Source organism: Puntigrus tetrazona, chromosome 6 (assembly GCF_018831695.1).
Source record: "Puntigrus tetrazona isolate hp1 chromosome 6, ASM1883169v1, whole genome shotgun sequence".
In the NCBI taxonomy this organism is placed as follows: Eukaryota; Metazoa; Chordata; class Actinopteri; order Cypriniformes; family Cyprinidae; genus Puntigrus; species Puntigrus tetrazona.
This window is the reverse complement of record NC_056704.1, coordinates 8,027,228-8,050,459: the sequence shown is the minus strand read 5'-3', so window position 1 is coordinate 8,050,459 and position 23,232 is coordinate 8,027,228. Positions and strand designations below refer to the sequence as shown.

The window sequence follows — 23,232 nt, the reverse complement described above, 5'->3', positions numbered from 1 at the left end:
TTGAAAAACTTTTATAAATAAAATTTGAAAAGTTGGAACACCAAAGCTTAATATGTTTCCAAACTTTAATGAAGCATAACTGTTTTACACTGTTTTATCTATAAATATATATTAAAAATATTCAAAACACTGACAAATTAGCATTTTACACTGCAGACAAGTTTGTTTATTTTAAGAATTCTCAAAAGAAAATAATCTGTTTCAGTGAAATGTAGAAAACAGTATTGTATTCTTCTTCATGAACAGGCACTATTACTGTACCTGCTTATGCAATTCTTAAAATAATTTTCAATTCATATTTAATTTAAATCCAAATGGATGCATCACATAGCAAACTACATTAAAAAAAAAACAAAATGATGTCAGCACTGATAGTTTCGTGGGCAGCAAGCCGACATGATGTCCCAAGTTTGAGTCCTGGTCACAGACGTTTCCCAATCCTGTCCCCATCTATATCTCCCACTTGCTTCATGTCAGAATCTACACTGCCCTATCAAAAAAGGCAAACATGCCAAAAAGAAAAAAAAATTACAATGCTTTATAAAAACATTCATCCTGGTACAATTGCTGATCCAGTTAACTGAATCCAGTATTGCTCCTAAGGTAATGTCCATCACCTTGAAACAACTGTTACTTGTCTACAGCTATCAACCAACTTTTCTATTATTAACATCATTGACAAATAGTCAATGTGTTTTTTGTGAGATCTATTCTGTTCTTATATTACTGCTGTCTTCAAGGACACCCCTGGGTACAATTTCCAGCAAACATTTTCCAGCTCTTAAGGCATACCTTATCTTGTTCAAAGTCAATGTTTTTCTTCACTGAAAGGTGTACTTGCTGAACTAGGATTGGTTAATGAAGCCGGGGATGAAGATCCACTCTGGTAGACTCTCAGGAGGACCTTGTGTTTAGTAGCTGACTCTGCACATCTGTGCTGATGGTCCTCCAGGAATTCTTTGAGACGTGTGGTAGTGAAAGTCAAGGTCTGTCGGCGCAGCTTCTTTAGATATGAGTCATGAAGCCATGAATGATTGAGGCAGTCCTTAATGGTGGGTCGACACCTGAGGAAAGAAATCCATAAAATCAGTTAAGGTATTAAGATTACAATATTTACGCGTCAGAACTAAGAACAGAACAAAACAAACATAATATCTACTATACAAATGTTCAAATAAAAAATAGACGGTGCAAATTTAAACATGAAATACTTTTCAAACTGTAGTTTCAAATTGTTCCTGGAGCAATTTGCACATGTTCCTTTTTTAAGTCAAATTATCTCATCATGGTTTGTAGAGTATTCTATGGTGTGCCCAATAGGGAAAACAAAAAATAGGTGTAGCCAACCCTGTTCTTGGAGTACAAAGTTTAGTTCCATAAAGGAAGAATGGACGTTTTGAGTTATCTTTAAGACAATGATTACTATGTTGGAATAGCGTTAAAATTAAACACTGCAAGAAAGTTAACCATCCAAGAGCTACCAAGTGGAGGCTCCAGGAACAGTTTGAAAGCCCTTGTACTTAAGGGTTAGGTTTTAACTTAAGTTAAAACTGTCTCCTGGTTGTTTAATTGATACTCACCATGGATAGCCAGTTAATGTCTTCTTTAAAAAAGTGGAGGCACTTTGGGAAACCTTTGGGTAGAGCTTAGCTGAGTCAAACTTTGCAGCATGTATTTTGTTCTCTGTAAGTTTTGGGTCTTTATCTTGGAAAGGAAGTCTACCACTGAGCCTACAGTAAAAAAAAGATAGATTAGAATAATGAATAAAATAGTTTTGAGCAAAAGAAGCTATATATATTCCTGTTTATGTTCTAAATGGGAATGCTTATTTTTCTATTGCATGTTTCTGCTTCTCTTAAAAACATTGCACAATACAATAGTAAACTTGGTTGCATCTTCTGTTCGATGCGAACTTTAATTCCTTTATAGACAGGACTTACATAATATAGGAAAGAACTCCCAAACTCCAGATGTCAGCTGGGGGCCCTACTAGATCCCCTTTCAGCAATTCTGGGGCTTAAAGAAGGCAGGAAGCAGGTCATTAATGTCAACAAGACAGGAATAGAAATTTTAAATTATCATATAAAGAAATGTTACAGGAATTTATATTGTGCACACCCATGTACTCCAGAGTCCCAAGTTCTCTGCTATACTGTTTGAGGGATAGGGGGTTAAACCTTTGAGCACTGCCGAAATCTATGATCTTAATCACATTGAAGTTGGTGATCATGATGTTGTCTGGCTTAATGTCCAGATGAAGAATCCGGCAGCTGTGGAGATAGTCTAATCCCTGAAGGATCTGAACAATGAAACCCACTACATCATCTTCAGAGTAACAAAATCTGGAAGAGAAAACATGGAGACATCAGAGAACACTTCATTTTCACAGCCCAGTTAAAACATAATTGATTATCTATCAAATCTTGACAGTACTGGAACCACACTGACCTGTCAATGAGACTATACAAGATGTCTTTGCCTGTGCAATACTCTGTTATGAGTACAAGGTAGCGAGGTGTGATATAGGCTTCATGTAGGGCCATGATTTTTTCACAACGGAGGGACTTGAGGATCTCATACTCCTTTATGACCCCTTGCTTGGTCTGCTGATCATAGGGAATAATCTTTGCTATAAACATCTTGCCAGTTGAGTTTTCTCTGCAATCCTTTATTACTCCAAAACGACCCTGTCAAAAAAACAGATGAGTTGTGTAAAAATACCTACATGATAGATGTATGAACTGTGTGGTTGTATGGAGAATTATTTAAAAATAAATAAAATAAACAAATAAATAAATGAATACCAAATATAGGAATTGTTTTAATTTCCTCACCTGGCTTTCTCATCTAAAAAGCTGTATGGTTTCTGAGGAACTCCTTGCCTCAAAGTGGTCTCAGTTTTGGTGGAGGATACCACTCTTTCAATAGTTGTCTCTGGTGTGGGTGAGCTTGCTCCTTCTCCTACTGGACTGATGCTGCTGACCAAGATCACAGGAGGAGAGATAGGCGTGGGAGCAACTGAAGAAGTGGCTGGAACATATGAAGGAATAGGGGATATTGATCTGCATATTGAGGGTGGAGCTGTGTTTGACCTTGCAGATAAAGTCTGGGTTTGGGTAACAGGGGAAACTATGTTGATAGTGCTTTTGGCTTGGGGTGAAGAAGAGGAGGGATTGACATCTTTGGGCAAATGTGAGAAACTGGCAGCTCAGAAGATGTATTTGTGACAGCATCAGACTGTGCAGGAATAGGACTAACGTCCTGACTAACACTTGGTTCTGCTAATGTAGAAGTAGAAGTAGACACAGGAACAACAGAAAAAGGAGAGGGGTGTGTCTTCTTTTCAGCAGGCTGATGGAGTGGTGGCACTGCAGAACAGAAGAAGTAGGAGTTATGTACACAGAATGAATTAGAATTCTGAATTAAACTATTCAGTTAATTAAACCTTGTAACAAAACCTAGTAATACCAGTACAATGAACTATGATTGAACTATGAACTGTATGCATAAGTACCTTCAATGTTAATCCTCACTCCCTTTGATAGATTGCTGTATTGACCTTGACCAGCTTTATTTACACATGCCACACGGAATTGGATGGTAGAACCAGTTGGAAGTACAGAGGAATTGTAGAAACAATCAGTCACGCCTGTAGCTTCAGTCACCCACTTATCATCACCTACAGATAAAAATGTGAAATATTAAATCCCTGCACACAATTAACGGAAAGGAGAACACTTGAAAAAGTGATCATAATAAAAAGATCATAATATTTAACACATAAGTACACAATATATCAGAATACTGTATGTCAGACATTCCCTACCATCACATTTTCTCTCAAGTGTGTATGCGTGCAAGGAACTTTGGAGTCTGATGGTTTCCACTGCACCAGAGCAGTGTTATTATATATCTGTGGAATCTCTGGGGTTCTGGGTCGTTTGGAACACCTTAAAATGTGATATAAACACAAAATATGCATAAGGAAATAAATAGCATATAGAGTAATGAACAAAATCTGAAAACACTCAAACATCTGCTTGGCACCGATGCTATACTGAATAATAAGCAACCTTCTAGAGCTTACAGGCTATGGACAGAATACAGGAAGTAGTGGCAGAGCCCAGGTTATTAGAGGCGACACATTCATATATTCCTGCATCCTTCTTAGAGGTCTTTATGATCATCAAAAGTTGCCTTCCATCTGGGCAGGCCGCTAAGCTCATTCTTTCATTGATCTCCAAAGGTTTCTTATCTATGAGCACAGAAGAAAGGTTAATTGTTGGAAAGTTACTGTTTTCATAATTAAATAAAACAAATAAATGACAAAAGACCTTTTATCCATAATATTTTTGGCTCGGGACTGCCAGCAGGTAGACAACTAAGAGTCACTGGATTTCCTTCAAGAAGAACATGGTCCTTTAGTGTAATATGGAAAACTGGAGGGAAATCTAAAATAAAAGGATAAAAAAGCATAAAGTGTTAACTGGAGTTGTTCGAAATTACACTTGACATATCAGAAATAGAATTATTTTAATAAAATTTTTTATTTACCTTCCTTTGGAATTGCAGGTGCATTTGATTTTGATGGTGTCCTGTCTCTCTTGCCTCTGGACAAACCCCACCTGTCCCACCTAGACCTGATGTCAGTTTCAGGAGCTGTCAACAAGGAATCATATTTGTTGTAATGCAGTTTTGTAATGAATGTCTTCATCATTTGCATACATTAGTTTGCATGTTTTAACTTGCAGTATACTAGATGTAGTACAGTATACTATTTATATGCTTAGCAATAGGTGTTGGAAACGTTTTCTGTCACTGAAAAAAATGTACAAAAAAATGTAAAAAAACCTCAATAATACATACACTGAGATTGTATAGAATGTGCACTAGAAGAGGAGACCAGTGTCTCTTTGGATGATGTAGAGGCGGTTTGTGAGGGAACTTGGTTCTCTGAATTATCCACACTCTTGTGAATGAGCCCGTCAGACTGAGAGCGGCGATGACGAGAGAATAGAGGTGTTTTCTGTCCTTCATTTTTAACCTCCTTCTCTTCCTCACTCTTGTCAGACTGACTTTGTTTTCTTAATGAAAATCCAGATACTTTGGACTCAAACTTTTTTCTCAGTGCCAGAACTGGTGAATCACTGATCTTCTTTATGTCTTGCTTTTCTTCTTTCAGAGCTTCTTCATCACTGTGGGGTTTAGTTTCCCTATTCTTAATGTCTTTTGACTTAGTATGCACTTTATCAAATATTCCTGAAACATTAGATTCAAATTTACGCCGCACTGCAAGGACAGGTGATTCAGCAACCTTCTTACTATTTTTTTCAAAAAAATTTTTCTCTGTGATACTTTTATCAGAGCTTCCTATCTCAACTTCTTTTTTGTCCAGGGACTTGCTACGTCCCATTGCCCAGGTAACACGCCGTCTGTTAGCTCCAGAATCGGAGGTCTCCTCTTTTTCCTTTTTTGATTGAAGTTTCCTTGCACGCATAGAGAATCTTCCAATAAGTCCTAGGCTGGGTTCCTTCTCCACCTCCCTGAGGTCTTGGACTGACTTGGATTTTTCCTTTAATCCTCTAGGTCCAAACTCCAATGGGGGCACCTACAGGGCGGTCGATAAACCTCTTCATTTGATTTCCGTGGGAGAACAGGTGAGTTTTCTTCAGACTTTGTCCTCGTCAGTCGTTTTAAGCCTTGTGTCAAAGAAGATTCCCTCTTTTTAAACCTTGACTCAAAAATTTCCTCTGAACCAATATCTTTAATATCAGTTCTAAGAGTTGGGTGATATGCAGAGGAAGCAGAAGCATAAACAACTGGATGTCCAGTGGTAGGCTGAATATCCGGCTCTGAGATTTTCAAGATAGGGATGGGTAACACCTTAGCAGATGATGCCTTTTGCCATTCACCTGCAATTTACTAGAATAATTTGAGGATATGTCATGTGGAAGTATATCAAGAGAAGATTCAGTACTTTTATTTATCGTTCCTGGCCCACAATCTTCGGAGAACATGTGCTCTTCCATCTTCTCTACCTTCTTATCATTGTCATCTAATATAGATGCAGACTGAGATGTATTCATTATTTGGAAGGCGTCAATGGCCTCTCTCTCTTCCTGTTTATTTTCTTTGTCCGGAGTTGGTGGTTTGGAAGACATTTCTCTAGGAAACACAGGCTTTGGATCATCCTTGGTTTGTTCTGAGAGGGCTGACGTGGCTTCCAACAAGTTATTGTCCCCAATGGAAGGGGTTTTATTGTCCCCAGAAAAAATGGAAGGGATCTCCAATGGGGCTCCAGATCTCCTATGTAGTGAAATTGGCTCAGAGGTTTCGGCCCTTGAAGAAGACCTCTTCCTGAATGCAGTATTTGGACAAGTATCCTCAGGACTGTCAAAGGAGGATGCCAGAGGAACTTCTGAAGCACTCAACTTGGCACGTCTAAAGTTGCGATCCAAAGAAGCAGTCCGCCTCTCATTACTAACACCCAGTGTCTCAAGCAGGGGGCCACGAAGACCACTCATGTTTTTGTCAACAGTGCCTCCTCTTAGCAACCTCTGCCGCATAAGATCTAATTTTAGAGCATAATCTTCCTTGCTCATCCTCCCTGTCTTTGGACTATTACTCCTGTGCGGGAGCTCCATGGAAACTGCCTTTTTCATGTGCTTTTGGCCTTCTTCTGTAGTGTCGTTCATATTACCATCTTCAGGTGTGATCTGCAGAAGAAGAGCACTATCAGCAGAACTCCCTCTTCGCATTAGCGCTCTTCTGGATTTGCCTGCTACCTGTTCAGCTTCTACACTGGAACCCCTTTGCAATGATCCTTTTACAGTTCTTTCTGCAATCACCAGGTGGTCTAAATCACTCTGTACAGTTGTCTGACATTCTGTGATGTCCTCTGGCCTATTAATGTTTTTTTGGTAGGACTCGTTGGATCCTCTAATGACATCAACATCATCCTCATGGATCTCAGTCAGTGACATCCGGGAACCAGAAAACATCATTGTGTGAGGCATAGGGATGAAAGGAAGTTCATCAATGTCCTCATCTGAATCGGAGGATGACAATGGAGGTGTTGAAGCATCTTTAAGGTTTCTGGGCACAGCAAGGGACACGTGGCTTGAAGAGTCATCCAGCAACTCTGATATGGATCTCATAACCATTTTAGATTTGTATCTAATGAGTGAACACTGAAACAGACATAGTAAACAGTTACAAAATTATCATGGTAATTTCTTTTATAATTGTAGAATTAATGCATATTTAATGGTTTATCATAAATATACAGATTTTTAATTGCTTACCTGCCATTTCCGTCTGGCTAACACTTGCTTATGTAATATTGTGCTGATACACTTTCCCTTTACCAGTGACTGTAAGAAAAACATGTTGATTACTGCGCTTTAAAAATATATTTAAAGTAACATCATCTCTGTGATATTTCTGTTGCATGGCAATATTTTTCACACATACAGTGACCCAGACCATCTTTTGTAGGTGTCAAAGTGATTTACCAAAAGTGATTAAATAAACAGAGCTTTTTTACTGCATTAATCATTCATGCAGCCCGTTTGATATTCCATCTTACCTTGAACCAAGGATGAAGAAGACATTCTGTTGCATCAGGTCTCCTAAAGTACAAATAATTTAACAAATTTAAGACCACGTAACTCAAAGACAAAGCAGAGAGAAGATTGTGGCGCAATAAACACTTACAATTTGCTTGCCACAAGGAGCTTTATGATGAATCCTTTTGCTTCTCTGCAAAGGTCTTTGAACATGCTCTCCTCAAAGGCAACATTATAGTTCCTGATGTTCAGCAAAGTGTCACGATCATTTTCCCCAGCAAATGGAGAAACTCCTGTTAGGCTGCAAGTATGAATAAAAAAGTAGAAATTGGTAACACTTTATGTTTATAGTCAACTTTAGTCATTATACTAACTATAACTTTGCAGTTGGTTACTACCAGTCATTAGAGTAATTGTAGACGGTCTGCTATACTGACATTAAGTAATTAAGTCTTCTAACATTGCAGGTCTACTAACCCTAAGTAAACAGTTAACTGCGTTAATGACAGTTAATGTGAAGAAAACATGTAATTAAAAAACATAGTAGAATGTATAAACTGGACTATTGAAATAACGTGTAACCTACAAATATACATACCATAAATAAGTAATGACACCCACTGGCCTGTGGAGAGAAAGATAGTTTTAGAAAATAGAGAGAATAAAAGTTTAATGATCTGTTAATAAGGTGGGGGTGGTAATGGATTTTTACCAAATATCTGTAGATTTAGAGATGGGTGACTGGTTTACAATCTCAGGAGCAATAAATTCGTGTGCCATATTTGCAGTACAATTCTTCATTTGATTTGACTTTCAAAGCATTGCCAAAATCACAAATACGAATGTGATCACTTTTTTGGTCAGCCATGAGGATGTTTTCAGGCTGAAAGAAATACTGTATAGTTAGTCAACTCTGAAATGTTAAAAACAGTCATTTGCAATGATTAGTAAAGCATGTAGTAAATGGCACAGTTTTATCTGTTGACCTTTAAATCAAGGTGAATTATGTCATTTTGGTGAAGATAATCGATACCCTCAAGTAGCTGCCGTATGATTGACCGAACCTGCAAACAGAACATTAATTCTGTGGATTATATTAATTTGTCAGTAATTCACTGATTTTGTTTTAACATCATGAAGCAGCAAATAATTTTTCCTTTAAAAAAGAAGTTACCGAATGCACAGTTAAAACACCAACCTCAGATTCTAAAATGGTTGTTCTTTTTGTTATTCTTTCCAAAAGCTCCTCATGGCACCTTTGCAATAATTTAAAGATAATAATGCAAGAAAATGTCTTTTTTTAACAGATTTAGTAGGGATATTTAATCAGAGGGAAAGGATACAGTTCAGTAATAATGACCACTACACGTCTCTTTTCAAAGGCATCATAGAAGTGGATGATCTTCTCATGGTCTAACTCTGATAGGAGGGTCATCTCTCTCAGAGCGCAAGCTTTTCTCTGTGCCCTCAAAGAAATGAATTTTGCTGCATATATTTGACCATTTTTCTGTGTCACCCGCTTGATGTATGAAAAAGTCCCTCTGTGAGCAGGAAGATTACAGACTTGTCAGATCTAAATATATACAGAATACTTTTAATAATAATGAAAGCATGAACAGGAGTGTGTGTTAAGGTGTCTGACCTGCCAATTTCTTTGTGTATGTCATAGTAATCAGTCATTCTACACATCCTCCGTAGAATTGCACCTTCATCTTCCATCTGCTCTTCCTCCTCATCCACATTTTTGGCTGTGAAATTGTAAGTACGCCCACACACATTTACTTTCCATATACAAATAAATAACATTACCCTATTAACTTTTACATAGCTAGATTCTTCTGGGTAAATTATTCTCTACATTTGCTTCTGGCTAAGCCATATTCAGCTAATCTGTATTACTCACCAGTATGAACAGTAAGCTCAGCTTTACAGGACACTGAGCCAGCCTGGTTCTTTGCAGTGCAGGTGTAGACCCCTTCATCCTCAGGCTGAGCATTCAGAACCACAAGAGAGCATTCTCTGTCATCATACACAAAGGTAAAATGACTGCTCTCTGCCAGAAGAACATTATCCTGAAAGTCAAATTGCACAAATGAGTGGAATCATTAAGGACAGAAGAAAAAATGTTCAGTGAATTATCAGTTGGTATGGTAATCAAAAGTGCAAACTGACCTTGTACCAAAGGATATCAGGGTCAGGTTTCCCATCTATAACCACAGCAAAACGAGATGTTTCCCCTACACACACGTCCAAGTCCTCCATGATGGTCTCAAATGAAGGGGCCACTAAAATGTAGAGAACAAACCCAGCAGAACAGTTTAAAAATGCAACAACTGGAGCAGGATCAATGCAGACAATTAATACTTATGTATATAAAAAAAAATATTTTATTGGTTCTTGGGTCACATGTTTTAAGTCACAAGGCATACAAGAACATGTGAGTTTTGATGTAACTGATGTTTCTGATGTGTCATAACTCCAATGACTTTATTATATTGCTTTACCTTACCTTTATATCCCACAATCTAATAGCATCACACAAAAGGTTATATTATTGGAACTGAATAATAAATCAATGTCACTGATCAATGTTTTGATTATTGCTTGGCATACTAAATTACTTCAGATTAAACTATTAGGGTTGTTTGGATTAACATTTATGCTACCTTTATGTCCTTTTTGGAACTTGTACTTTAATCATATGGACTAAAACAGATTCTTTACTAATAATATTTTGTAATCTAAAGAAGAAAGAAAATACTTACGCATTATTTATTTATTTGTTGACTTTTGAAACTACAGTAATAAACACACATGCTAAAATGGAATTACATTGTTATTTTAATTATTGTGTGCACTTATTAAAATAGCATCTGAAAAAAGGGAGATTTTCAAATATTACATTGTGTCATGAATTCTGTCCATGGACTTTTGTCAAAAAGCTCACTCTCCTGTTATGCTTACTCGCACCACACAGTCTTTTGAACTTCACCCTGACTACATTCCCCATCATGCACTGCACTGCTTGCACAAACACAACGGTCACCAATTACACGCTCACCTGAAGGACATCACACAAAGTAAATAAACACAGTCAGATCCTTATCGCGTTGCCGAGTATTGTATCACTCTACTAGTGGTAGCACTTTATGGAGCCATTTGCATATCTTAGTTTCTAGTTTGTAGTCTTAGTCAAGTCTCATTGCGTTTCCTGTTTTTCTGGTTGCTAATTCTTGCCTGTGTATTTGGATTTACTCTTTGTTTTGCTGATTCTGTCATGTCCAGGTCTTTCTCATGCTCAACTTTCATGTCTTTTATTTAGAAATTTAGTCTTGGTTCCTATCAGTGTTTAGCTTCCTTTGCCCCATTGCATCATGTCTTGTTCTCATTGGTTTATTGCTTAATCGTTTGGTTTTCGGCTCTGTTTGTTCTTCGGTTGTTTGTGACCCTTTTAGTTTTTGTATAAGATCTCCCATTGCGAACCTAGTCTTCATTGTGTATTGTAAGTCTTGAACATTGTGAAGTCGACTCCTCTGTTAGCTTGTGTTCCTGTTCAGTCTTTGGTTTCCTTTCAAGTCAAGTTTTAGTGATGTCAAGTCTAGTTTTGTTCTGGGATTTCTCTAAATAAATCTGTGTGTTTGCACCTCATTTGGATTACTGCTCACGTTTACAAATTACCCCTCTTGTTGAGCCCATTTTCTGTCATTTGACTCTTATTCTTATGTTTTACCTTTGCCACACCAGTTTATTATTATTCGACCCTGTCTGTGCTTGTGATCATGTTCCTGAATAAATGCTTGCATATGGATCCACATGCTTCACGTCTTGATGTATAACATTGTATGTTTGTCAGAGCTATAAAATTGTGGTTAGGGTGATTGCAATTTGGGAGACCCGAGTAAGATAATCTCTCTCTCCCACTTACATTACTTTTAATTCTCTTCTCAGTGGAGTCAGTGGACTGTGAGGGTTTTCTGGATGCTTTTCCAGTAACATAAAGGACTCTGAAGGAATAACACTCTTTTAGAAAGAGAGGTGACTGTAGAGGTGTCTTTGAGACTGGAGGCAAGAAATAAGTGGCTGAAAAAAGGGCATTTACCTGCCATTGCCAGCTGCAGAGTACAGAGGTCACTTCCATACTGGTTGTTTATCATGAAGATCAGCTGACCTACATCTGTGCTTTTAACTTTGGCAATGTGTAGGGCATGCTGGTCATCATCAGGCATGGTCATCTCTAATGCACCAGGTTTGCTGAGAAGCACCTCTCCCCTTCTGGTAAACAATGGCTTGCTTAATAGTCACAATTTATATTGCAGTTGGAATGTTTGATTTACGATTAACACAAACCTTTTCCACGTGCCTGTTGCTTGGACATGATTAAGGGTTATTGTGACGGTTACAGGCTGATTCTCAACCACATACACAATATCAGGCTTGTCCAGAATGACTGGGGCTTTGTTCAAATACTGTCCTGTGAAATGAAAAAAAATAATTCAATAAATGATTTCAGCAAGTCTACAGGCAATGTACGTACAACAAGCAAAGACGCAGCCAGCATTTCACAATGAAAAAGGTTTGTGTGGCCTTCTTGGATGATTTACTTTGAAGTATGGCTATAGCTCTGAGAGCTGCATTTATGAAAATTGGAAAACAGCAGAAGATGTGTCAACAAGGATATAGTGAGTATATCATCAGTATGTCATCAGAAAGTAATATCACCACACTTGTTTGCTTAGGTACAGACATAATTCAATTCAAATCTTCTCAATACCTCTGTCAATGAGCTGGACCAGGTCAGTGGGCTGTGAGGGTTTGCTGGATGCTTTTCCAGTGGTACTAAGGACTCTGAAGGAATAACACACTCCTTTAGAAAGAGAGGTGACTGTATAGGAGGTGTCTCTGAGGTCGGAGGCAATGGCTGTCCACTGGGTGGAGCCTAGAGCTTGTTGTTGAACAATGTACATAAGTGAAGAAGGATCTGAAATGAACAAAAGATATGGAAAATGGGAGAGCAGGGAAATATGAATGCGACAGATAAAAAAAACCTAAAAATTAATTCTAAAAATATCATTATATTTCAGCATTCCTATAAATGTAATTTGTTATAAAGCTTATATATCTTTTCTATATTCCTATAAGTGATACAAATGTGACTTTTTTGGAACTTCCTCAATTTTAGGGATACGCTGTGTGGTATTAAGCTTAAGCTAAAATTGTGGTAATTTTAACCATAAGTGATATATTTACACCATTTTGTAATCAAAATTTCTACTAAATATAATATTTTGAATTTCTTACATTTGGATGAAAAACCTACAGTACTGTAGCTGAGAAATTGAGCCTGAACCATCTGACACACTGTATCCCATAGCTACATTGCTGCACATGGCTTTAAACATCGGAAATGCACAAACATACATATCATACATATTTACAGACCTTGACAAATTTTCTATATAAAATGAAAAATGAAAAGAAATTAAAATTAACAGCAAATTTACCTATGGATGGGTCTAGGTTGTTTGGTATTTTCCAGCTCAGTGAGACCGTTCTCCCAGTTACAGATTCAATTACTGGAGGACCATTGGGTGACTCGGGAAGGCTAACTGTCAAGAAACTACAATGTCACGGAGACGGAGACATGGGATGTCACAATACTAATATATATGACAAAAAATATAGTTTTACCTGCAACGTATAAGTGAGCATAGCAGACAGCCTTTCCACCTTATTGGAGATGACACATTTATACACACCACTGTGGCCATGACACACAGAATTAACGACCAGACTGTGAACATCCCTGTCTAGAAGAGGATATAATTGAAGACAACGTGTATTTGTGAGACAATAAAGAAGGAAATTTATAAGAACCTCACAATTAGAAGCCAATGTAGTCTTATTAAACTGATGTGCCATAGACATCCTTTAAAATGGCTGTGACAATATTTTGTGAGCTTACGCTGTATCATCTTTCTGTCGTCAGAGCTCTCTATCTTCATGCCGTTGTGGTACCAAATGATTTTGGGATATGGCAGGCCTGTCACTCTGCACTTCAATACTGCTTCTTTCCCTTCTAACACTTCAAGGTCACTGAGAGGTTTAATAAAGTCTGGCATTGTCCTGTGTTCCACCTCTCCTTCAAATACCTCAGGCTCCTCTGGGATTGACGGCATCTTCTCCAACCTTGACCTGAAGATTAAAAAACAAAACAAAGGGGTATAGTAACAGTATTTTGTGGTTTAATTAGACATTGTTAAGGTTTTCTTCTTACATGTGAGTAGATATGGATGGTCGAGGTTCCTGTACATAGAGTTCAGCTGAGCTTTCTGCTTCTCCATGAACATTTCGAGCAAATACTGTGTACAGTCCCTCGCTCTCCTTGTTAACGTGCGTGATGAGCAGAGAGTGATGCCCATTTACTTTGAGAATGTGAATGTTATCACTCTCCACCACAGGTTGTTCTAGGACACAAAAAAGTGTTGAAACAGTGTTAACAAATGTCTTGTTTTCCATAAAAATGGTTTTAAAGAAGTTATTATAGAAAAATAAAGACCTGATCTTTATTATTATGATTATTATTATTATGAATCTTACCACAATGAGTCCAGTTGACTTCAGGAGGGGGAGATCCACTGACTTTGCAGTCAAATTGTGCTGAACGGCCCTCAGTAGCCTCCAGTGCCTCCAGTTTCCGTGTAAATAGTGGCTCCTTAGATGGAATCACCAGAAGATTAGCTGTGCAAATGAGCTCTTCTGTGCCATACAAACAAGAACAAGGACCACAGTTAATATTAATTAATTGAAAGCAAATAAGCATTTTGAAGCAAGATTAACATAATGTAGAATTAAATAGGCAGCCTAATATTGATGCATAAATGATGCAAGATTTTATGTTCATTTTGAACTGTTCTCATGACCCCCACCTTTTGTTGAACTTATTTTGCAAGAATAGCTTCCGCTGTCGTCTTCGTGTGCAGATTTGAGAAGAAGACGACATCTGTGTCCATCAAATTGCATCTTACAATCAAAAAGCGCTGGCTGTATCAGCTTCCCATTGGCCAGCCAGTCAACATCCACAGTCTGTGGCCCAGTTATGAAACATTCAAATAAGGCTATCTCTCCTGCCTTGACCTTCACATCCTGCATAGGTCTGGTAATCATCAGAGATGACTCAGCAGGAGCTGCTTGGCAGAAAAGAACAGGTACAAGTCATCTGTTCCATCCAAAGTTCATGCCTTTGTTTGAAACATAATATCTGCATGTATAGTATTGCTATTTATATGCATAAAAAAGGCTAAACAATGAATAAGCTAAGTCAAAGTCAAAGACACTGATTTAAACCTAAAAAATACAAAATAAAGAGATTCTGTTGTTCTCTAATCAAATGTAGGCAATTTTTGCCCATGCTAGCATTCTGAAAATAAAAGACTCAAAATTGCTAATAATTCTTTAAATATGTATTTATGTAATCACTGCAAAACCTTCTAATATTTAATGGGAGAAAGAGTTGTTTGATGACCTTCATCACTGAAAAACTTGCTATTATTAATACTGTGTGCTTTTATAAATGCTTCATATTATCATTATATTATCATTGATATCATCATTATAATCAATATTAGCATTATTTTAACTGAAATATTATTTAAACTGTGATCAACAAAAGATGTTGATTTTTTTTTCCATTTGTTGGTCCTCCACAATTGTAACTAGACATACAGCATTGAAAAGAAAGGCTTATTTGTCATAAAGTATATAACATAACACACATTTTATGTTATACCATTACTTCACTAATCAACCATTAATTAGTTTTTAGTTATAATGCAATTGATAGTGGCACCATACGACATGGTATGTGTTAGCATTTAGCCCCCTTCATTTGTTAACTTTTGAGAATTGATCTTCTCAGTGAAGAAAAAGATTTTTGAAGTATAATGTTTGTTTGTTTTTACAAATAATGCATAGAATATATCCAAGGACTTAACTTGCAGGAGGTGCTAAGACTTTTTTTCACCCTGCAATTCAGAGCTTCCAAATACGAAATCATGAGATGTAAAGCATACTGCTTTATGTGTATTATGTACTTTCAGACGTAGTTAAGCTTTCATTCAAATTATCGTTGTGAAGGGCTGCCTGGTTACATCTAGTCTCTCCCTTACTAACAAAAACTATTTCTTTAAGCACCCATTATTCCATGTCATAAAAATGCTATCAACATCAGCACAATAAAACACATTGTGTTACTGAATGTCAGTAATTTCATTCCACCCACTCAGACTTTCACAGTTCATTAAGTGCACTTGTTTTTTCCCCCCTAACATTAATGTTGTCATGGCAGTGTAATGCTTGGCAACAAAATAGACAAACTGCAGTGGATCTTGGCCAATGAACAAATAAACACAGATGGCTCTGAATGAGATTTCTAACTGACCACAGCTGGGGAGATAACAGATTTACCTTGCGCTCTCTGATCCAATCAAAGTTTTTCCGCAGCACAGAACAAATATTGCTTAATGTTTAAATAGAAAGTTTCAGGAACGTTCCTTTGTCAAAATGTGTCACAGAATTGCTGCTAGGTTAAACTTGTCACGGCAATGCTCTAAAAAATGTGTTGTTTCAGCCGTCGTGCCCACTCTCTTGTTTTTCTTTGGAGAAAAAAGCATTGTGGATTTGCTGATACTTTGATCATGCTTTGTATCTGGTTTCCTATGACATTAACTTCATATGCTTGATGTTGCTCTCTTATGTTTTCTCAGTACAAGCGATATCTAAAGGCAATGACGAGCTGAAAGACATTTATTTGTGGAACACAAGAAAAGCCATTGAGGTCTTTTTCCGTCACTGCAATCATGAAACATAAGTATGAGAACAGACACTTCTAGAAAGCTTGATTTCACACGTTGTTGTGTTCCAAAATGTGACTGCTATAATTATGTTGCTTTGCAAGTTATGTTACTTGCTATAGTGGGAACTGCTTAGCATATAGCAAAAATCTGATTTATATGTCTAAAATCTTATTTTCAAGCCAATTAAAAACCATGACCTTACTTCACTAAACACTGCTGCCATCACATGAAGGAACAAAGAAGGAACTATAAATGTGCTGTGTATTTTGTAGCCTAAAAAGGAAACACTTACTAGGAAACAGTTCAACACTAACTTTAGGATCTCTGGACTGTAATGTATCACTATCAGGATGGTTAAGAGAAATCCATAAAATTTACTTTTTTAGGACACTGCATGTATGTATTTATATAATCATATTACTAATAAGAAACTCTTCTAGATTACACAATTTACTTACAAACTGAGCAGATTTCCACGTATTCTGCATAAAATTTAATATCAACTCTCCTGAAAGCGTCTCAAAAGTTAAACCCATCAAATAGGTTACTGAGCTGACAGAATTACCCACCGAAATGAGTTTTTTGGGTCTTCACTTCAAACAATATTATGTAGTCATGGACTACAAAGTCCATGACTAAACCCTGGTTAGAGTAGGTTAGAGTACTATTTAATGATCTAATCTAATTGTACTGTTAATTTGTGGGTACCTTGTATTAAGCATTGTCTTATAGCAAAATCATTGTTTGTTTTTTGTTAAGGGTTGTGTTGTTGTGTGCCCTTGCTCCCCATACACCTTTTATAAAATGATTCATTATTGATTAATAATGGCAAATTCAGAATCGCTTTAAATAGTAGCCTATATATAAACAGGCCAGTGGACCGAATGTGGATAGCCAGGGACAGGCAGAACGTGTAGAATTACCTAGTCTTTTTTTGCGGCTTAATATTCACAGGCACAAGTCCGTATTGAATTTTGATTCAGGTGTACTGACCTAAATATTATTTATTTATCCAAAACGTTGTATATTCCGTGACATTCTGCGATATAGGAATTACATTTTAATGACTGTATTCTACGTGTGATGTTTTCTGCATTGCGGAAATTGGGCTGTATGTGTGTAAAATCAATCAATCAATCAATCAATCAATCAATCATTTTTATTTATATAGCGCTTTTAACGACACAGGTTGCATCAAAGCACTGTACAGTATAACAATTTGTTATTAAATGCAGAGACGGTCTCTGTAATCAATTCAACGATAACCGTGTCCCCAAATGTAATCCCCTATGTAATATTTAACATTTTCATAAGTAACTATAATTTAATTACACATTTTAGTAACTGTAACTAATTAAAGACTAGTTACTACCCAGTGGCTATGCTGTACTTTGAAGATTTAAGTTTTTTTTAATTATTTTAGAAATTGTTAGATTCCAGTGTTTCCTGTCATACATAGCTATTTTCAACAAGTCTGAAAATGATAAGCAGTTGAAAACATGAAAAATTTGGAAAAGCGATCCAAAAGTAATCAAATGTAATCTGTTACATTATTACATTTTAAAAAGTGTAACTTGTATTGTGTAACCTATTACATTTCCAAAGTAACCTCCCAAACACTGCTGATATATGTGACCCTGGACCACAAAACTTGAGTAAACGAATCAAAACGCATGTTAATTTTAGAAAGTGTCTCCACTGTTCTTTGTTAGTATTAGTATTAGTCCCACGTCAGAGGATGCCATGAGGATGATCATATGATCATTTAAATAATACTGTAGCTAAGGTCTAAAATGTCTTACCTCTGGGAACAGGTTTTCCCTTGATGACGCACTGAAGCATCACCACTGATCCAGAATCTACTGCTGAATTCTTAAGTGGAGGTTCCGACACAAGGCCCTCTGCTGGGTCATTTGATGAGTCTTCTAGAAGCATCAGGCAGCGGATGTTACACAAAGACCAAGAGACAATACTGTATCATAAACTCATTACAACACCAAAATATCTAGTCATCTGTCTCTGCTTATAAATAACAGTAGTGATCTATATTTGAACATTATTCTGGAAACACAATAAAGAATTTGAATGTATTGCTCTATTAGTAATGTAGTAAAATAGGCTTCAAAAGTATGTCTCATCTTCAGTTTTAAAGGAGTATTTTGTGCTCAGTACAAGTTAAGACCAATAGGTAAGACAGCAATTGTTGATTACCAGAAAAATTTCCACCAGTCTCTCCTCATCTAACACCACCACAACAATAAGCCTCTTATAGTGAGAGTATAGTGAAAGTTACATAAATCATAACATAAAATAAAGTGATGAAATCGCAACATTAAAATCCTTCAAATATTCACCAATGAATACAGCCACAAGACAAATAATTCTAACCCAATTTTAGTGTGAAATGTTTGTTGAACAACAGAATAATCAAGTCAAAATGTAAGCTGCACGTGCCTACTTTTAAATCCTCCAAAAATTGGCCACATTTGCTTTTAAATTCAAAAGTTAATTTTGTGGTAATCAGCACTAATCAGCCACAAATTATGTTGATTGTTCAAATATATTAGAAAAAAATTATGAATATGAATCGAATGAACTTTTCATTATTACTTTCTTTTTAACCCTGTAGGTTTTAAAGGGGTCATGTAATACGACTTCATTTTTTTTCTGTGGTATGTAGCTGATGCACACAGACATTATTTCACAAACGACATAGTTGCAATAAAACTTTAGACACGCCTATAACAACAATAGACAATGTTTTATTGAACCTTTTCTTATAAGTGTGCGAACTCAAGCATTTTTTACGATTGTTTCTGTCCAGTCCACTCGAGAAGATAACAAACAAAGATTCGCTGTGCTCTGTTTCACACTTACTGGTTGAGCATACTATATTCTGTCTGCCACGAGACTCCTTATCCTTTCACACCTGTGGTAAAACTAATGACATTATTGCCTTCATATTTACAATTATGGTAAGAGGTGTTTCATTTCCAATGTGCGCTTGTGGTGTTTGGCCAATCACAATGGACTGTGTCAGCTGACCAATCAGAGCAGACTGTGCTTGTCGGAAAGAGGGTCTTTGTAGGAAACAACAAGTTTGAGAGAGGCAGGGCGTAGAGGAACTATAATAATGAACACTATTTCAAACCTATTTGTTTTTTGAACATTAAAGCATGACAAAATATTCCTTTACACCAAATACATGATTTTTTAAATAGCATCATATGAAAAGTGACTTTTTGGAAAAAGTTTTACCTCTGTTTCTTCTGATTACTTTTCCTTCATGTTTGTTAACTTCCTTTTGATCGTCCTCTGCTTTATGTGCCTCTTCATCCGCAGGCATATTTTCAACCAGAATTGTAGGTATGGTCATTTTAGGTATAAATGAGGAGTCATTTTTCTCTTCTCTTTCCTTAAATGACTTTGGGAGCACAGAAATTGAACCAAACAACCTTGGAGGTTTTTGGGGTGCTTGCACCAAACCTCCTTGCATTATAGGTTGAGCAGGTGGTATTTCCACAGGTGATTTTGGCAATTTGCTGCACATACTTGTCCTTTGCACCATTGGCGAACACTGTCCTGGGATTTTGCTGAAAGTGACCTTTTCATTGATGGCTTGTCTGTCCAACAGCCGGCTGGGTTTAGAATGTTTTTTCCACTGGCTGTCTGTATTATCAGGAGGTGACTTCCTTTCAGGTTGTTTTGATTCATCTGCCAGTTTCTTTTGCTGCAGTTGTGGTAATTCCTCCTGTGGCACGGCTGACGGTCTTTCTTTTGATTCTGGTAAATCCTTTGAATTAGTAATGGTTTCAACCTTTTGAATTACTTTGGCTGGAGCTGAATTAGTGTTTCCAGTGGACTGCTTGTCAGTCTGGGTAAGCTGCTCCGTAGAAAAGGCTTTCTTGATATTGGACTTTCCGACAAGTTTTTTTATTCGATGAAGCTCTTCTGAGAGTTTACTCTGAAAATGTTTCTGTACATAGGTTGACTGTTCGTCCAGAGAGGATGCTTTCTGCTTAAAGAAAGACCTCTTGAGTGCCACATCACTCTTTAGGTTGTCTTGGAGCTTTCCAGATTTACTCCTACTATCCTCGGATGATGTTCGATTGAAGCCCCATGAAAGTCTTGATGAAGATGCCTTTGGTATGTTACTGTTGTGTCTTTGTTCCTCAAAAGCTCTCACTTTGTCTAAGATTTTGGAACTTGCCTGTGATGCTTTTGGAGTTTGGAAGGAGGGTTTATCTTGGGAACCACTGCTTTGAGATGGAGCTGAGCTTGAGATTTTACCAGGTAGCTCAGCTCCATTTATGGCTGTTTTGGTGACATTGTGGGCAGTTGCTGGATCAGTTGTTGGCTCTACATCACTTAGGTTAATGGGACTTTGAGCATTTTGGAATGGCTGGGTTTGGACAAATGGAGATGTTTCCCTTTTTATAAAGTCCAACTGGTCCCTGAAATGAGGGTGATTTTGGAAAATGTTGCATTATGACAAAAAAATAAAACAACAAAATGGCAAAATGGGTGAATTTTTTGTTACTAGTGATTTTTTGAGCAAAAAAAACTGAATGGTAAGACATAGTTATCCAACAGAACATGCATTGGAAAACATACCTTGTTGAAAGATGTAAAATATTGTTGGAGATAAATAAATCTAAATTAGACTGCCATAAGAATGCAAACGTCACATACAAAGGCATGCAAAAAGGTTTGTAAGAAAAAATCCATATCAAAAAATGATGCCAGAGGAGTCAAAGGAAAGTAGGAATAATAATAAAAAAACAAAAAAACATAACATGACCTGGTTGACATTAAAGTTCACAATAAATGAAGAACAGGGTAACAAAAACATTTTTTTTTTTAAGTTTAAGTTTCTTTAGACCTGTAATCTAAATTTAATGCATTTATTTTGTGCCAACTTAATTCAAGTTACTTTATGCCTTTTTATATTCAGTGTGCCAGCACTCATTCTTGAACACTGTAAATGGAAAACGTCCTTCTTCGATAGAGGCTCAAAACACTGCCATAGTAGTCACTGGCTAAGGACATACTCTCCTCTGACCCCAACGCCACGTAGTACACACTTATTTGTGAGGCCCGCACAAGAGCTTCAATCCCCAGGTGTCTGACTGGAGGGCTCTCAACACACCCAGCATTTGCTTGCCTGCTAGGTGTCAAGGGATCCTGAAGACCAGGAGCTCTAGAGCCCAGGGCTTGTATCTCTCTCTCCACTACTGGACCATCTCCTGGGATATGGGAAAGCACTGCTCTCCCCCTTCCTGAGAATACATAATATTCTGTTAGTGGAATATTATGGCTTTTTTATTATCACATTTATCATATCATATTCATTATGTTAAGCTTCGTATACGTGTGAATTTTTGTTTTCAATTGGTTAATTTGGTGATTTGGTTAACTTTAATACATTTGATGAATTCTGAGAATTGTTGGGGGGATTATCAATGACATTTTCAATTCATCTTGCGGTGAATGATTCTGAAAGTGGAATGTAGAAAAATGCTACAACTGAATATTGCTGAAGGTGGGAAAAAAATCATGTTTTTACCTGTAGGTTGACTGTAGATTGCTTCCCCCTGGTGGGGCATGAAATGTTCCTTCATCTCCATGGAGACCTGAGGCTCTGCACTTTCATCCTCTGTACTGTTTGAGTCTAAAAAAAAGGAGGCGAGACATGTTGAAATGTTTTGGTATGATTTTTTATATAAAATTGACTTAATTAACTAGCTACAAAAAAGGTATCAAATTTCCTTCTTTAAATAATAAAAACTCCAATGATTTTACACACACTTATTTTTTTAAATTAATCATAAAATGTAAATATTAACAGCTGCACAAGGGCTAGCACGTTAGCTTAGCATGTGTTCAAATCAATACAGTATATGAGAGGTTTTTTTCTCTAAACTAAGTTTAGTTTTCTTTGGGGTACTCCTGTGATCTGTTTTTGCTGTTGTTGTTTTTTAGCACGAATCAAAAGTTTAAAATGTTCTGTATGCTGAAAAAAGACAAAAAGCCCTATATTAAAAGGGATTTCCTGGAATGTCGTATGATGTAGGACTTCTGTTAGTCTCATTTGTGGGGGCTTTCAGCTTGCAAATGTATGAAACAAATATTAAATGTTTAGCACTCTGTAATGCTTAAAAATTCCATCAACATGTAAGAATTCCATCAACATTTCTCCATGTGCAAAAATCTGGACTAAAAGCCCTAAAGGAATGATGTTTCTATTGTTCCTTTTCCTTTTGTTAGTCTCTCTAATATATTTTTACAGTAAAAAAGGTCAAAATTTAAGCTTTAAATCTCCTTTTAATGATGTATAGTTTGTAAAGTTAATTAGGCCTACATTGTTTGTACTTAAAGTACAAGTACGTTCAGACTGTAAAGTACTTTTCTGGTATGACCATTTTAAATAATATCTCCCAGTAGACTGACTGAAAATAGATAGAAAGAAAGAAAGAAAGAAAGAAAGAAAGAAAGAAAGAAAGAAAGAAAGAAAGAAAGAAAGAAAGAAAGAAAACCATGCTGTGTGTAAGCCTTACTTTTCTCATAACAAGTAGCTTAAAATTGAAGTTTATAATATGCATATAATAATTGTTGCAAATCCATCCAAGAACCCAGCAATAAAGTAAGGAATGGATAACAATTACCATTGCTTTGCTTCCTGCACAAGCGAAAAACTTCACTTCCATAACGGCAGCAAGAGGTGGACAAGAGAAGACTGTTACTATAGAAACCAATGTCTGCAGACATGCACTTGTGTGGGAGCATATACATGACACACACAAACACACACA

At 36.8% G+C, this 23,232-nt stretch overlaps 1 protein-coding gene across 1 annotated transcript in view; it reads right to left on the bottom strand.

Annotated features, from left to right (window-relative positions):
* Positions 1–51: 51 nt before the first annotated feature.
* spega (striated muscle enriched protein kinase a) overlaps positions 52–23,232 on the bottom strand; it is a 32,515-nt gene continuing 9,334 nt past the window's right edge. Inside the window, 43 exon segments of the mRNA XM_043241775.1 lie at positions 52–1,064; positions 1,581–1,730; positions 1,941–2,016; positions 2,119–2,342; positions 2,449–2,688; positions 2,835–3,147; positions 3,150–3,368; positions 3,515–3,679; positions 3,827–3,851; positions 3,854–3,939; positions 3,942–3,950; positions 4,088–4,255; positions 4,335–4,451; positions 4,555–4,659; positions 4,867–5,605; positions 5,608–5,903; positions 5,906–7,190; positions 7,305–7,373; positions 7,589–7,631; positions 7,717–7,869; positions 8,167–8,193; positions 8,281–8,340; positions 8,342–8,451; positions 8,555–8,632; positions 8,767–8,824; positions 8,912–9,109; positions 9,211–9,316; positions 9,472–9,640; positions 9,741–9,853; positions 11,668–11,840; positions 11,916–12,039; positions 12,340–12,546; positions 13,070–13,174; positions 13,257–13,295; positions 13,298–13,375; positions 13,531–13,760; positions 13,843–14,032; positions 14,166–14,324; positions 14,495–14,755; positions 18,223–18,345; positions 19,679–20,874; positions 21,585–21,699; positions 21,987–22,091. Coding sequence (XP_043097710.1) covers positions 809–1,064; positions 1,581–1,730; positions 1,941–2,016; positions 2,119–2,342; positions 2,449–2,688; positions 2,835–3,147; positions 3,150–3,368; positions 3,515–3,679; positions 3,827–3,851; positions 3,854–3,939; positions 3,942–3,950; positions 4,088–4,255; positions 4,335–4,451; positions 4,555–4,659; positions 4,867–5,605; positions 5,608–5,903; positions 5,906–7,190; positions 7,305–7,373; positions 7,589–7,631; positions 7,717–7,869; positions 8,167–8,193; positions 8,281–8,340; positions 8,342–8,451; positions 8,555–8,632; positions 8,767–8,824; positions 8,912–9,109; positions 9,211–9,316; positions 9,472–9,640; positions 9,741–9,853; positions 11,668–11,840; positions 11,916–12,039; positions 12,340–12,546; positions 13,070–13,174; positions 13,257–13,295; positions 13,298–13,375; positions 13,531–13,760; positions 13,843–14,032; positions 14,166–14,324; positions 14,495–14,755; positions 18,223–18,345; positions 19,679–20,874; positions 21,585–21,699; positions 21,987–22,091 — 8,762 coding nt within the window. The 3' untranslated portion in view covers positions 52–808.